Raw genomic sequence first — 14,413 nt, forward strand, 5'->3', positions numbered from 1 at the left:
GAAATTCCCGCTTTCAGCGACGCCGATGTGTCGTAATTTTCGGCAGTCATTTTGTTCAAATTAAAGTAAAAAACGCATTCAAATATACTTTTTTTTACTTTCATAATTTACAGCAATCATTTCTAATGAAAAATCCATAAAAAAATAATAGTTATTTTTACAAAATATTATTTCTTACCTCATTAGTGCAGTACACGTACTTTCCAAGTAGATCTAGATCCATTCCGTCTAGATTTGCATACTTCGCATCCTTCGCCGCGGCACAAAATGTCATAAAAAACGAATTCCACAAAAATGTTGCTAACGAAGCTTGTAAAAACCTTGCTCTATTTATCAGTATAAACAAAATCCCCGAACGATGTCTGGTTAGAAAGTTTATGAACGGCGAAGACCGAATATGCATTTTGCGGTACTAATCTGTTTCCTGCCATATATTTAACTATATAATATATTATATATAACAGAAAAGATATGGTTTTGATATCATTTTGCATTCGTCCCCGTAAACATTTTCAGAAAAAGACCTTCAAATGTGTTGTTTACTTTGACTTTTTAATTGTGAAGACACTGACTACTTTTCCATTGCTTCATCTTGATTTGGGATGAAGCTGGGTAAAAAAATAAAAAGTAAACATTTCCCATCACATTGAAACCTTAAAGAAAAGAGTGGCAGCTGAAGTAGAGTTCACCTGTTTCAGTGATCTCGATCTAAAACTTCATCATTTAAACTTTAAACACAGATGTAGATCTAGATTTCTAGATCTACTTGAAAGAACCAGGATAACGAAAAATTTCTGCCTTAACTATTTGTAATGGTAATGACAAGTAGGACCGAAAACTTTGTTAACAACAAACTTGGTTAAGGCACGACACACTGAAACTGAAAGTAGATTGTATAGACTATAGTATACTATAGGGCATAGGGGCCTAGATCTATAGGCCTATTTTTATTATTTTGAGTTTATATTTAACTCAATGCAACAAAGCCGCCGGTTGGTTAAGGCCATGCCAGGGGGAACGTTCTGACCGGGATTCAAAGTGACGACTCGAAATAACTTCCGATTTTAAAGCTGTATAAACAGCGGCCATCTGTAAATTAGAGTGGTTTCCCCTGTACAAGATGGCTTCTAGATCTAGATCTATTTTATATCTACATTCTACAATCTACAGTAAATGAGCTTTGTTGCATCAGATGAAAACATCGCTAGTCTTTATTTATTCCTGAAAAGTTTTAGTACGATTGTTTAAAAACAGGTAGATCTAGATCTAGATCTCTACATAAAAGAAACTTTGAAACATTTTTGCAACTTTCAAAACATAAATCGCTAAATCCTCCTAAAAATGTGAAATAATTATTATTATACTGAAATTTAATGAGTAATAATGAGTCACCTTTTTTTTCACATTACTAGCGGCCGATTTGACGTACTATCGAAAACTATAAAACTAGATCTACTAGATTCTAGTTACTAGTACTAGGCTACATTACTACTAATAAAACTATCTAAGTAGTAGTAGCCTAGGCCCATAATATTTATTATTATCATAATTAATAATTATGAAGTGACTACTCGGAAAAAGATTTTTCTCCCCAACGTCTCCACTTAGTTGGCAAAAAAAAGATAGTTCTGCGCATGCGCAGTGACCTATGGCTAGGGTTAGGATTAGGGATATGATAAGGGCTAGCTAGGGTTATGGATAGGATTATTATTTGTTGGGGTTAGGCTAGGGCTAGGGTTCTGTGGTTGTAAACACATCTCCGCGATGGCAAGTCGTAGTTTCTCTCCATTGCGCATGCGCATCTTTTTCTGGCTAGCATCTGCCTATTTAATTATTTAGAATTAGAATTAGATCCGAGTCGACTTAGTGATGGCTATTAGATTTGATTAGGGGTAGATAATTTGGTTTTTTTTCGATTTGAAACTAAGGGGAGGTAATAACAAGTTCTGCTTGGAGGATGATGGTCCTTCATGAGCTACCAATAGTGTTTTAAAGCAAAACGTTTTCAGTTGCAGCATTGGTAGTGTCATATTCACAAATTATGAATTAGTAGTGAAAATTAGAGAAAAAACAACTAAATAGCGCGTATGTTACACAGCGGGTCAGCTCATATATTATATATATATATATATATATATATATATATATATATATATATATATATATATATATATATATATATATATATATATATATATATATATATAAATAAAGTGATTATTTAAACCTTTTTTTGTGTTAAATATGCTATTAGAAAGAGCAATATTCATTTTCTATTTCATTCTTTAACTAAATTGAGACAGAAAATGGAATGTAAATATCTGTTTTCTACCATAATATAAATAAAGCAAGAGTTCTTTTTTTAACTAGTGTCAGATACACAATGGTCTCTTATGAACATTGTTAGTTGCTAGATTTATTGTATCAGGTTTAGTTTTGGAAAGTAAGTTAGTGCTATAGTGCAACTTGCGTTATGGCTTGGGTCAGCTTTGACATTGGCAAGTTATATTAGTGCATTTCACTAACAAGTATAAATATCTCTTTTTAAGAAGATTCCGTTATTGTGGCATTATTAAAAAACCTGTAATAGATGTTTCTTGAGCTTTTGGGGTTAGAAAATAAAATCAAGTTTTCTGTTTTAACCAAGCCTTCTTCAAAAAAAAGTTGTGCTGTAATAAATGCCAAAAAAGAAATTGCAAACATTTTCTGTCTTAGATCTAGATTGGAGTGTTAATTATAACTTTGTAGTCTTGCATTAAAATATTAATTTGATTAGCCAGACCAGCAGAGTTTTCCCTCATCCTACAGAAGACTCTATAAAATCCTACAAAATCAGAAGTACGACTATTATGTTAAAACCATAACACCGTAAGTAGCCATGCAAGACTATTGATAAATGAGTTTAATAATTAGGCTTATAAAATTTTAAGTTCCACTCATATTCAACTAGAGCATTTCACATTAAAACAGATTTAAAAGAACTATGGATGCTTGTTAAAGTTAAATAACTATCAACTGTCAAAAAAGTAAATGTTATATTATTTATATCAGAATTTTCTAGTTATGTTTTTTTTACAATGTTTATACGACACAATAATCTGTATAGTAGTACAGCTTAGATTTTAAATCAACCATTGGATGCATAATTTTTATGCTGTTTTTTTTTCTTTTACTTTTCTTCTGCAGTTAAAACACAGCAATTAAACTGAAGAGGATTTTCTGATGCAAGATGCCTGATAATAGTACTAATACATCTGATAGCATAAAAATAAGCTTTGTTCATAAAGGCATTTTGCCTAAAATTATACCCACTAATGTTGAAGGACCTGATCTAACCTATTACGGTGTGTTGCAAATATGCCTACAACACATCTACAGAACTATATGTGCGAACACAACAGATGATAAACTGTTTGGACCTCAGTTTGAGCAAATGTTTGGCCTACTGATGTGCCCTGAAGAAAACAACTGGCTTCCACATAACTATGTATTCGCTAAAACCTCAGAGAAGCCGAGAAATTATATGCTGAAAGTTCGTTTCCGTCCTCCACCCTCCTCGTCAATTTTTGACCTGAAAAACAATGTGATGCTGGAATATTTAATCCTGCAGATGCTGGATGAATTCCTAACTGGCAAGCTTGGAGAAAGTAAAAGATTTGATGACAAAAAGCTTTTTACTATCCTCACCATAGCTATGCTTTTCCCTAAAAATTTGCCCCTCGACAGTTCAGTAACAGTCGATCAGAAATATAGAGAACCCCCTATAAGGTTTTGGAGGTTAGATCGCCTCTTCTCAAAATACATCAGGAAGCGCCTGATCAGTCAAAAAATAATTGACCACTACTGGATATGTAATGGGTTGAAGGATAACATCCGCAAGATGAAGCAGACAGGTCAGAAACTGTATTACTACAAAAAGTTATTTTATGATAAGATTGTTGAAGCTGAGCCTACCTACTGGGTGGAGCAGTATGAAGCCTTCAGCATTGGGAACAATGGATGTCTAGACAAAGTGACTGTTACCATTAACCTCATTGGTGAAAATCATCAACCAGCTTTATTTTATGGTGAAGTAAGTAAACGTTTCTATTTACAGAGATTTTTCTAAGGAGTAGCGTTGATTTTATATTCTGGTTTCAAGCCTAGGTTTTACCACCTTTATACATGTCAAACAGTACATGCAGATAGACATTGTACTGGCTATTATGTTCCTATGCATTGGTCAACAAAGTATCAACCTTCTTTAGATCCAAAATGATGCTTCACTATAATTTACATTTACATTAGAAAAAACATGTCAATTATTTATTCAAATAACATGAGATCTGTGCTAAATATTCATTTCCATTATGTATTGGAAATGAAACAGTTTGTAACTAGTGTAGAGGGAAAGAAATTCTTTGGTACTAAAGAATCTATCACTGTAATTATAAAGTTGTCTTAAACTTTGCCTAACATGATGTTAGCATGGTTTGTCATGGGTTATCCACCTTAACTCTACATTCAGCAACTTTAATAAAGAAACCAGCCATTTTATAAAGGTCTTATACTAAATTATATACTTTAACTTTAAGCTAAAGAAATTTCATTCAAATAAGTGTTGTATGTGTGTTCGATCCATTTGTTCATAGTACCTAATTCTTAAACCTATTTAAAAGAGCATTGAGTTAAAAAATCTGCATCATGTGACTTAGTAACCACCCATATATATCTGGCCACTGGCCTGACTCCTGTCTGATACCCATTTAAGACAGGTTAGGAAATAAAAGACATGAGGAAGTTTCAAGCCAGCTTTCTGTAAGGTTACTGCTTAACAAACTCTCATCCTTGTATAGATGAGAATAGCCAAAATTATGGTTTTTCCTTTCTGATTAACAACCATGTAGGCACTAACTACCAGTAACTATGGACATTTAATTCTGAATTTCAGTATAGTACTTAATGTTAAATACAAAAATATTCATAATATAATGTACTCTTTGCTTTATCTGTATATTCTTATTTATTTTTATGCTAAATGATTACTATTTCTGCTGTTTGTTGCCAGTTAAATATTTTATTTAACTAAAACAGTTTCTGATTTTAAAAAACCACAACAGGTACTGCAGTGCATGTTTTTAGAAATATTTACAATCAAACTAGAGGGGCCAAAGAACCTGCTTGCCCGTGCTTGGACTGTGCTGATTGAGTTAAAAAATGAGGCTCCAAAAGTAAGTTCATTTTAATTTTTTTTATTTTTTAAGTTAATAAGATTTGTAGGTGCAGTCATTATGGTTTGTTGTAAAGATTAAATATTTTTTTTCACTCTTACTCTTTGCTCATATAGCAAATACATAGCAGTAAACTATGTCTTTTACATTAAATCTTGGCTAATTAACAAGGACCATACTGATTAGTTTGAATATGACATTGACATTACGCAGTTGTTTTAGGAGTGGAATCAGTTGATAATTATTTAGATGTTGTGAATGTTTCATTGTAATGTTTGATATATTCACCACCTTGGTCAGAAGTTCAACTCTAAGCTATTTTAATTTAGATGGATAAAAATGCAGAATTTCGTTAAAGAAAATGTCCTTGATAGTTTAAGCAGGCCTACACAAAAACATACTAAGTTTGGAATTGCAATGCCACAAAACATAGAAATGTAGCATGACTAATTTTCTCTACTGATTAACTGTAACAATACTTTACTCCCTATGTATTTTAATTAACTTAAAATAATTACTTTCTCTAAGTTCTGACTAAAGTCAAGTTATATCAATTTTAACCTTCCCTTTGATTTTGACTTGTTTTTTCTTAAGATCAATCATACCACCTTTATAGACAAGACATGACCCAGATATTGGTTACTAGTTGTGGTGCTTTTTTTTTGTTTCTAACTCAACTGAACACAAGTTGTCTCAGCAGCTGTGTCTTGTATACTAGTTGCATAGGTGTCGGGGGAGGGGGTGCGGACACCATTTAGGGGGGGGGGGGGTGACACCATGACAAAAAATTGCAAAATATTTAGAAGAAAAATGTTTTTTGCCATCTCAGTTAATGATTAATAAGAGGTAATCCACCTGTATTAATCTGACTATAGATAACCATCTTTACTATTAACTGCGCACACTTTAAAGCTATCATCCGGGGGGGGGGGGTGTGACACCAACTGAAGAAGTGAAAGAGGAATAAAGGCTTGTTGAGTATTTTGATTAACAGATAAGTCAATGAACGACAGTAGAGGGGGGGGGGGAACACCAAAATCAAGTGACTTAAAAAAAAACTATGCTTTTTTCCATATGAATTAATAGGTGGATTGTATGCACAAATTAGGGATGTCACCTATTGCAACTATATATTGGCATACGTAGACCTTTATATACATATATATAGGCCAATTTGTGTTATTAATTTGTTTCTAACTCAACTGAACACAAGTATTCTATTGGCCCACCAGCTGTGTAATTAACCCATTGATACATTTCTTTATCTGAAGCATTTACAATTTGAACAAGAGGAGGCAGCCAAGTCCTTTATTTCAATGGTGCAGGGTTTCTTCTGGCTTTACGTCCGCTATGACATCTGCTTGAGCCTAGAACTTCAAACAGCAAAAGCCAAGATGAACCATGACCTCGTTAGCTTTGGGCCACTTGCGTAAGTACACTGTGCAAAAGAAAATGCTTGATTGCAATATGTCACATTAGACCACTCTTATATTTTAAAAAAAGAGCCTCTGGTGTAAGTAAAGTTTAGGCCTCTGGTGTAAGTAAAGTTTGGGCCTCTGGTGTAAGTAAAGTTTGGGCCTCTGGTGTAAGTAAAGTTTAGGCCTCTGGTGTAAGTAAAGTTTGGGCCTCTGGTGTAAGTAAAGTTTGGGCCTCTGGTGTAAGTAAAGTTTAGGCCTCTGGTGTAAGTAAAGTTTGGGCCTCTGGTGTAAGTAAAGTTTGGACCTCTGGTGTAAGTAAAGTTTGGGCCTCTGGTGTAAGTAAAGTTTGGGCCTCTGGTGTAAGTAAAGTTTGGGCCTCTGGTGTAAGTAAAGTTTGGGCCTCTGGTGTAAGTAAAGTTTGGGCCTCTGGTGTAAGTAAAGTTTGGGCCTCTGGTGTAAGTAAAGTTTGGGCCTCTGGTGTAAGTAAAGTTTGGGCCTCTGGTGTAAGTAAAGTTTGGGCCTCTGGTGTAAGTAAAGTTTAGGCCTCTGGTGTAAGTAAAGTTTGGGCCTCTGGTGTATGTAAAGTTTGGGCTTCTGGTGTAAGTAAAGTTTGGGCCTCTGGTGTAAGTAAAGTTTAGGCCTCTGATGTAAGTAAAGTTTGGGCCTCTGGTGTAAGTAAAGTTTGGGCCTCTGGTGTAAGTAAAGTTTGGGCCTCTGGTGTAAGTGAGCTTCTTCAGACTAAGTAAACTTTTAACCTCTAGTAAACATACTTTCGACCATTAACATGAATATTATTTTTTGAATATGTCCTTTTTATAACAAATCCATATTTTAATTATTACTTTTCTTTAAATTGTATGGGTGGCCTTTTTTAATTTTTATATTTATATGTATTAATATATATTAATACCTCAGAAAATTTAGAATAAATTGATCTTAGATGTTTTAATATATCCAGTATTAATATAAAAATGTTAGCAGACTTAGAACATATTGATGACCTTGGATGTTTTTATTTATCTCTAGCCATGAAACTGCAGAATCTTTTCTCAAGGACCACGGTAGACTTGAACCAGGAAAGAAAATTTTTCTGATCCACGAAAGTTTATCTCACTACAAATGCTATGATGTTGTCGTTTATTGTATTTCTGGGAATGAAGCACAGTTTCAAAGACATCTGATTGAATGTTCAGATGACCGAACTTTCAAGTTGATTAAAGGTTCCGACAGGCAAGATATCGTAGTCTATGATTCTCATGTGGAGTTAAAAAAACATTTAAAGGACACTATTGGATCACAGATAAACCCAACAAATTGTGAGTGAGGATTTTGGGCGTAGTGTTTTAAGAAAGTAAAATAGTAGAAAGAGTTCTGTCGTGTTGCAAGACCTCTTTGCCCCAACTGAATACTCAGAATACCCAGTATTGAGATCAGTAAAGCTGGAAGAGTTGTTTATTATTGGATAATAACTCAGAGTATGTGATCTTATATAGTCCGCCCCGATCTCATGGTTATCTGGATAAAACTTGGAAGATAAGGGTTGGCTTGCAATGGTGTTGACCACAAAATCCCTCTGTATGCCATGATTTAAAAACAGATGAGTTATTTAGCCCTTGTTAAAAGTAGGATGCTAAAATCTTTTGCAAAACTACATTTGAGATTTACTCTGTAAATTAGTGTAAATATCCTGAGTCTTTGATGAATATCTTACTTTTCAAGTGAGATTCAGCACTCTTAACTTTTTGAAAGATTAATTATTTTCTTAATCATTAAGTTTTTGAAATAGCCAATAATTTTAAAAATGTTACTTTACATACATTTTAAAATCATTTGTTTTATGTTTAATCTGAAAGTAAAAAAAAAATATTTTTTTTGGTGTGAGTTAGATCCAATGGTTGCTGAGGTCAATAAATTCTTTCAACTTGAAAACATTGAACCCTATGAACAGGATCAATCGATCGAAGACAAGGTGTCTAACGACCCTGGTATATACCTACGAGAGGATGTCTGCCAAGGATGGAAACATATCAAAGGTTGGTAAATAAAGGGTTACATTTTTTCCTTAATCGCAAGCTTTTGTATACTGCACCTATTTTAATGGCAATTGTAAAGAGGCAAGTAATGCAGTTTTGTTGTGGGGAATTGTAGGATTAGGTGCCTTTATTATGGGGAATTATAAAGATGCACATTTATTGTGGGAAATTCATTCAGTTATTGCACCTTTTTTTGTGGGGAATCTTAAAGATTCAGACTATGCAAGTCTGTTGCTGGGAATGGTATAGATGCATGTGATTGTAATTATTACTCTATCTTCTGCTTCCCTACACCCTGTGTAGTGGATGAGAAAAGTCTCTGCCTAACTCTAAGCACCCATTGTTAGAATCTGATCCGTTCTGTCATAGAATTTGCTAGCTAACACTAATTAAAATACATACTGTTGAAATGGCCACAAGGGTTTGTAAATGAACAAAAATAAGGCTTTGTCTTTTTGTGTGGATATCATTACCAATGTGACAGTTTTAAATGTAGCCTTCTGCCAATCCTTGAAAGGGGTAATTGAAAAACTATGTAATTAATTGATGAGCTACAATTTAATACAATTAAAAAAAAATTGTATTAACTGAAGATATGAACTCTTTGAGTTACATACAAACAAAACATTATATAGTTTTACTAGTATTCTCTGACACTTTTCCTTAAAACAAATTATCACCCTCGAATAACTAGGTTCTAAATGCATTTTATATATGTCTAACCTTTTTAATGTACTGTACTATTTTTTACCATGTTTTTACCACCAGCTTATAACAAGTTTCATATTTTTATGTTACCAGACAAGAACCCTTTTATAAAAAAATATGAAGTGGTGATCAAAAGTCAGAAGATGCTTCTGCTAGAACTGCAGTCAGAGGATGGTAAAATGGCTGAGGTTGGTGTTCTCCCCTGCATGGTGTTCCATCACATTATATAGGCATTTATATAGTCTAGTATTTTGTCTATCTGGGGTTGGTGGTTATTTCATTAAATTACAGAATAGCGTATATTGTTGTTTTTATTGATACCCATCTGTTAATTAAATTTTTATAAGCTATTTAACATGTAAAATGCTAGCAGTATCATCATATTATAAATAAAATCTTTTTACACTTTCGCATATCATACTAGATGATTATTTTTAAAAATAAACCAATGGTTTACTGTAATCGAGAACACAAAAATAATTGAAAATTATAAAGAAGCAGAAAACTAACTATGATATGTAACTAACATTTCTTCCTAAACTTGTGTTTTCCTTTTAAAAAGTTATCAGTTAGTGTGTACTTAAAGTACTATAGTGTAGTATTTATCGCTAGATTATACTGTATACGATAACATGTTATTTTAAAATTATTTTTCTGTGCTTCTTGTTTATAATTGTTAGATTCTCCAAACTTTGTTATAAAAATGTTGTACACCCACATAGTGAAAATATTATGATTCAGGTTTTAATGACCACCAATGCTAAAAACCCATTAACAAAAGTGTAAAAAAAAAAAATGAGCGCTCCTAATACTTAAACCACAAAGATCACATATTATAACTTTCAAAAACCTTTTTTATAATATTTAGTAGAATTTATGTTCATTACAAAAAAATTAAAATTCATCCAAATGATAACTGATTTAGCGTGATTAAAAATGTGTTCAAATCAAATCATCTTTTGTAGTTACAGACTTTCTTCTTTCTCTGTAGGCTTTCAGAGGTGGAATTCAAGACCTTATGAAGCTTCACAAATGCAAACCTGCTAACTTCCTCAAGTTCTATGGGGTATTGTGGGAAAAGAAAATGTGTGTTCTAATGGAATATGCACCCCACAGTGACCTCTTGACCTTCATCTGCACTCACCCCCAGACTGTCAAACAAAAAGTTGAGATCATGTATCAGATTATTAAAATTTTGGATGTCATGGTGAGTGGAGATCATGAAACAAATAATTAAAATGTTGATGTCTTAGTTAACATTATGTAACAAATTTTAGAGAATTAAAAAAAGTGTAAGGTGCAATTGGAAAATGCACCTGCAGCCCTATTTGCACATTTTAAATATTGTTAGCCTCAGGAGTTATATTTTCCATTATCTTTTATGCAAACTTGGTAGGAATTTTAATCCTCTTATTTAGTTAAGATGCCTAATCGATTTTACTTATCAATTTTGAATTTTAGAAAGAAAATAAATTGTACCACGGAAGTATCCGACTTCGACGATTTATGGTCTTTCAAAATAAACCACTGGATCAGGCGCTTATCAAATTAGGTCACTCTGGTATCTCCTCCTACCTGGACTCCTTACCTGATGATGTCAACAACATTGATAGGTGAGCTACATCAAGCCCTAAGAATGTGTCACTATTACATGCGGTTTTTTTTTTAATGATTGCATGAAGTAAAATGTATTTTTAATAATTGTGAAAACAGAGTAAAATCTTTAAAATATTGAACACAATGTAAAATGTTTTTAAAGTACTGAACGCAAACTAAAATGTGTTTTAATGACTGTGAAAACAGTAAAATCTTTAAAATATTGAACATTAAGTAAAATGTTTTTAAAGCACTGAACATAAAGTACAATGTATTTAAAGTACGGAACGCAAAGTAAAATGTGTTTTAAAAATTGAAACAATAATGAAAATGTATTTATTTATTGAATTATTTGAAGCATAATTTTTACAATGATGAACTGTATAATAAGCACAGGTTTTAAATTAATGATGCCTACCCTCTTATACTGTATAAGCTTGTTTTACTCTCCAAATTATTATATTTAAAAACCATTTCAGATACCCCTGGCTGTCACCAGAGAGAAGAAACAACTTGGCCACAATAACCTACGAGTCTGAGTGTTATGCTGTGGGTACCACCCTGTGTGAGATGATTTACCGCAATGATCAGTTCCATGTAGAACTCAATCTAACCAGTTGTAAAGAAGTAAGTTGCTTTTGAAAAAAAAAAGGTATTTTCTTAATTTTATTAGTTATAATATATGCACGCATTGTTAAAAAAAGTTAGGTATCACTTCCGAACTTTACGGTTCACCTGTTTTATTGACCTCGGCATATGAAAGGATAGTGTGGTCAGCACTTTGCCTTGTAACATTTAAGTTTTTGTTTAAACTATTTTTGATTGTTCTTGATCCCAACAAATTTTGTCATGTAAAATATATTTAACATGTGCTTGTTTGAGTTGTAGGTCAAAAGGCAAAATGTTGTGTCGGAAATTTAAATAAAATAATTTTTAAGAGTAAATCTAAGCTCAGTTTAGGAGTGAGTTTTATGACACAGCTTTAATCTAAAGCAATTATACTGTTTTTCTGGCTCATGCATGAAGGTTGATCACTAATTTCACTCAGGACTGATGTGTACCTGGCTTTAAGAAAGTAAAGGTTGCTCGGCATTGTACAGACAACAGAATCTCTTCATATATCAAAACCACAGAAACTTCATCTGCCCTATAAATTGTCAAAGGGTACTTGATGAATTAACAGCTGTCTTTATCCTTAGAAGTTTTTTAAAATAGCAAACTAAATCTGTACATATTTAAACAAATGGGGAGGGCGTGGTCGCATAACTACAAACTACAAAAGCCCCAAGTTTGGACGCCGGGAAGATGAGGGTTGTTGCATATGAGGCTTTATAGCTGGAGACAGACTATCTAGGAGAGAAAACTCCAAAATCAAATAACTGCCGTCTTGCAGATTGTTTTTGGCTGGAAAAAGTCTATGGAAGCAAAACCAGAAAGAAAAGCTGGCTGAAATCAGAGTCAATGGGACAAACTGCAAATTGTGTTAGAGGAAATCCCCTCCAATATATTACAATTAAGAATGAAAAAAGGAATCATGTCATTTTTTATGCATTGTGTACTTATTTTAAATTGACTTGTATTAAAATCAGAATCAGGAAAAATGTAAAGGTATTATTCACTTATTTTTTTCAGCTCAAAGATTATTTGATGGATAAATGTATCCCCAAACCCAAGGCCATAGACACGTTTGTGCAAGAATCAGATAACAGCACTCTTGATGAAGGTGCAGCATTAGCTCCAGAGGCTAAAGTGGTTCTGGAAGAGGTCTGGGATAGAGTTATTGCCCAATGCTGGTTACATGACCCAATAGACCGTCCATCCCCTCGAAGCTTGATCAACATTTTTGATGGTAAGAGCTTTCCTGTTTTAATTATAGTAATTAAAGTTGGATTGTGCAAACACTTCCTGCCATATTTAAAAAAATTGTTAACATTTGTAAGCTCAACTTTTGTCAATTTTACTTTCTCATTACATACATTAGATAAAAGCAACACACTTTTTCTTATTACACCTATAAAAATTATTAATTTTATTACTTTAAAAAATGTTTATTTGAAACTTTTTAAAAACTCGTGCTCTTTTTATTTGGAATTATCTTAATTTACAATTTTCTTTTAGCCGAAAAAGAAAGTGTGCAAAATTAAATGGTGTTTCAAACTAAATATAAATTGAGTAGCTGGCATTGCAAACTCTAAAGTTACAAGTTAAATGTATCATGTCTTATAGGCCTACATGAATTCTTATTGTATTAAATTTGTAATGAAATTTTTAAAGTGTGAACAACAAAGGAGATTTGGGTAAATGGCCAAATATTAGAGGAAGTACCTTGGCGCCATCCTATCTGATTAGGGAAAGAAGCAAGATTTCAAGAGCTACTTGCAAGAAGACATCTATTGGCACAAAAGTTATGTCTGTTTTCCTGTATGGATGCGATGCATGGACCCTAAACACAGACCTCCAAAGAAGAATTCAGGCCTAGGAAATAAGATTTGTATACAGAAACCTAGGGATCTCTTACAGAGATAACACAACAAATTAATAAGTCCATGAAAAGATCACTAATGTTATTGGTCCCTTTGAGAGTCTACTGAGCTTTGTCAAAACAAGGAGACTGAGATGTTATGGGTATGTCACACAAACCAACGGCCTATCCAAAATAATAATGCAGGGCGAGGTGTCAGGAGGGAGAATAAGGGGGAGGCAAAGACATCATTGGATGAAGCAGATTTATTGGACTGGGCTGCCCGTTGCAGAACTTCTCAGAGGACCGAGACAGATGGGGAAAAATTATGTGGAAATCAACTGTGGCACCCCTACCACAATAAGTGTTAAAAGAGGGTTGATTGATTGAACTGAGAGCTCCCTATTGACACAAATTGTATAGCCAAATATTCCCTTTGAATACATTTGGTTAACTCACTCTCTAAAGTTAAACAAAGTTTGTTATTTAAAGGCGAAGACCAGTCTTGTGCATTGTAATCTTTAAAAATTGATGAGGTTTTTTTTTTTTAATTTACAGACATCAGAAATAAAGCAGATGAAATAAGTTTTGATACTCATGCTGAAGTACTTAAAGATGTCTTTTACGATGACATTAAAGAAGAAATCAATGAGACTGGTGAGGCACATATATAAACAAATTTAAAAAACGCTATATAAATAAGCTTTAAAAAGCACTTAAAAAAACAACTTTATTTAATAAAATCTTGGGTCATTCATGAAATCACCTACACATTTTTATTGACCCTTAAAGTGTGCGCCACATCACCTTATGCGTTTTAAAGTAAGCAAGTTTGTTTTACTTTCTTGTTTTCAGTGCATTTAAAAGCTTATTATTTGAAAGTTTTTTATATTTGTTTTATTTTCTACATTTTAGTATATAAAAGTTTTAAAAACTAAAGTAGTCTGTTGATTTTTAAGTTTTTGAAAATAATTAGTAAAAGTAAAA

General features: G+C 33.0%; 1 protein-coding gene across 4 annotated transcripts in view; it reads left to right on the top strand.

Moving 5' to 3' along the window:
• The first annotated feature begins 1,084 nt into the window (after positions 1-1,084).
• The window catches only part of LOC131958314 (tyrosine-protein kinase JAK1), a 20,371-nt gene continuing 7,042 nt past the window's right edge, over positions 1,085-14,413 (top strand). The window contains exons 1-13 of one of the 4 annotated variants that reach the window (XM_059323281.1): positions 1,135-1,254; positions 2,777-2,868; positions 3,187-4,072; positions 5,100-5,210; positions 6,482-6,639; positions 7,655-7,944; positions 8,515-8,661; positions 9,463-9,557; positions 10,361-10,576; positions 10,831-10,982; positions 11,445-11,592; positions 12,598-12,814; positions 13,985-14,083. In XM_059323281.1, the coding sequence (XP_059179264.1) occupies positions 3,230-4,072; positions 5,100-5,210; positions 6,482-6,639; positions 7,655-7,944; positions 8,515-8,661; positions 9,463-9,557; positions 10,361-10,576; positions 10,831-10,982; positions 11,445-11,592; positions 12,598-12,814; positions 13,985-14,083 (2,476 nt within the window). In that variant the 5' untranslated portion in view covers positions 1,135-1,254; positions 2,777-2,868; positions 3,187-3,229. Of the gene's footprint in view, positions 1,255-2,776; positions 2,869-2,972; positions 3,027-3,186; positions 4,073-5,099; positions 5,211-6,481; positions 6,640-7,654; positions 7,945-8,514; positions 8,662-9,462; positions 9,558-10,360; positions 10,577-10,830; positions 10,983-11,444; positions 11,593-12,597; positions 12,815-13,984; positions 14,084-14,413 lie in introns of those variants that run through there. The other 3 variants (XM_059323282.1, XM_059323283.1, XM_059323284.1) reach the window with 3 other exon arrangements.

The sequence above is a fragment of the Physella acuta genome, unplaced genomic scaffold (assembly GCF_028476545.2).
Source record: "Physella acuta isolate Inbredline_101_S28 unplaced genomic scaffold, ASM2847654v3 ptg001316l, whole genome shotgun sequence".
Classification (NCBI taxonomy): domain Eukaryota; kingdom Metazoa; phylum Mollusca; class Gastropoda; family Physidae; genus Physella; species Physella acuta.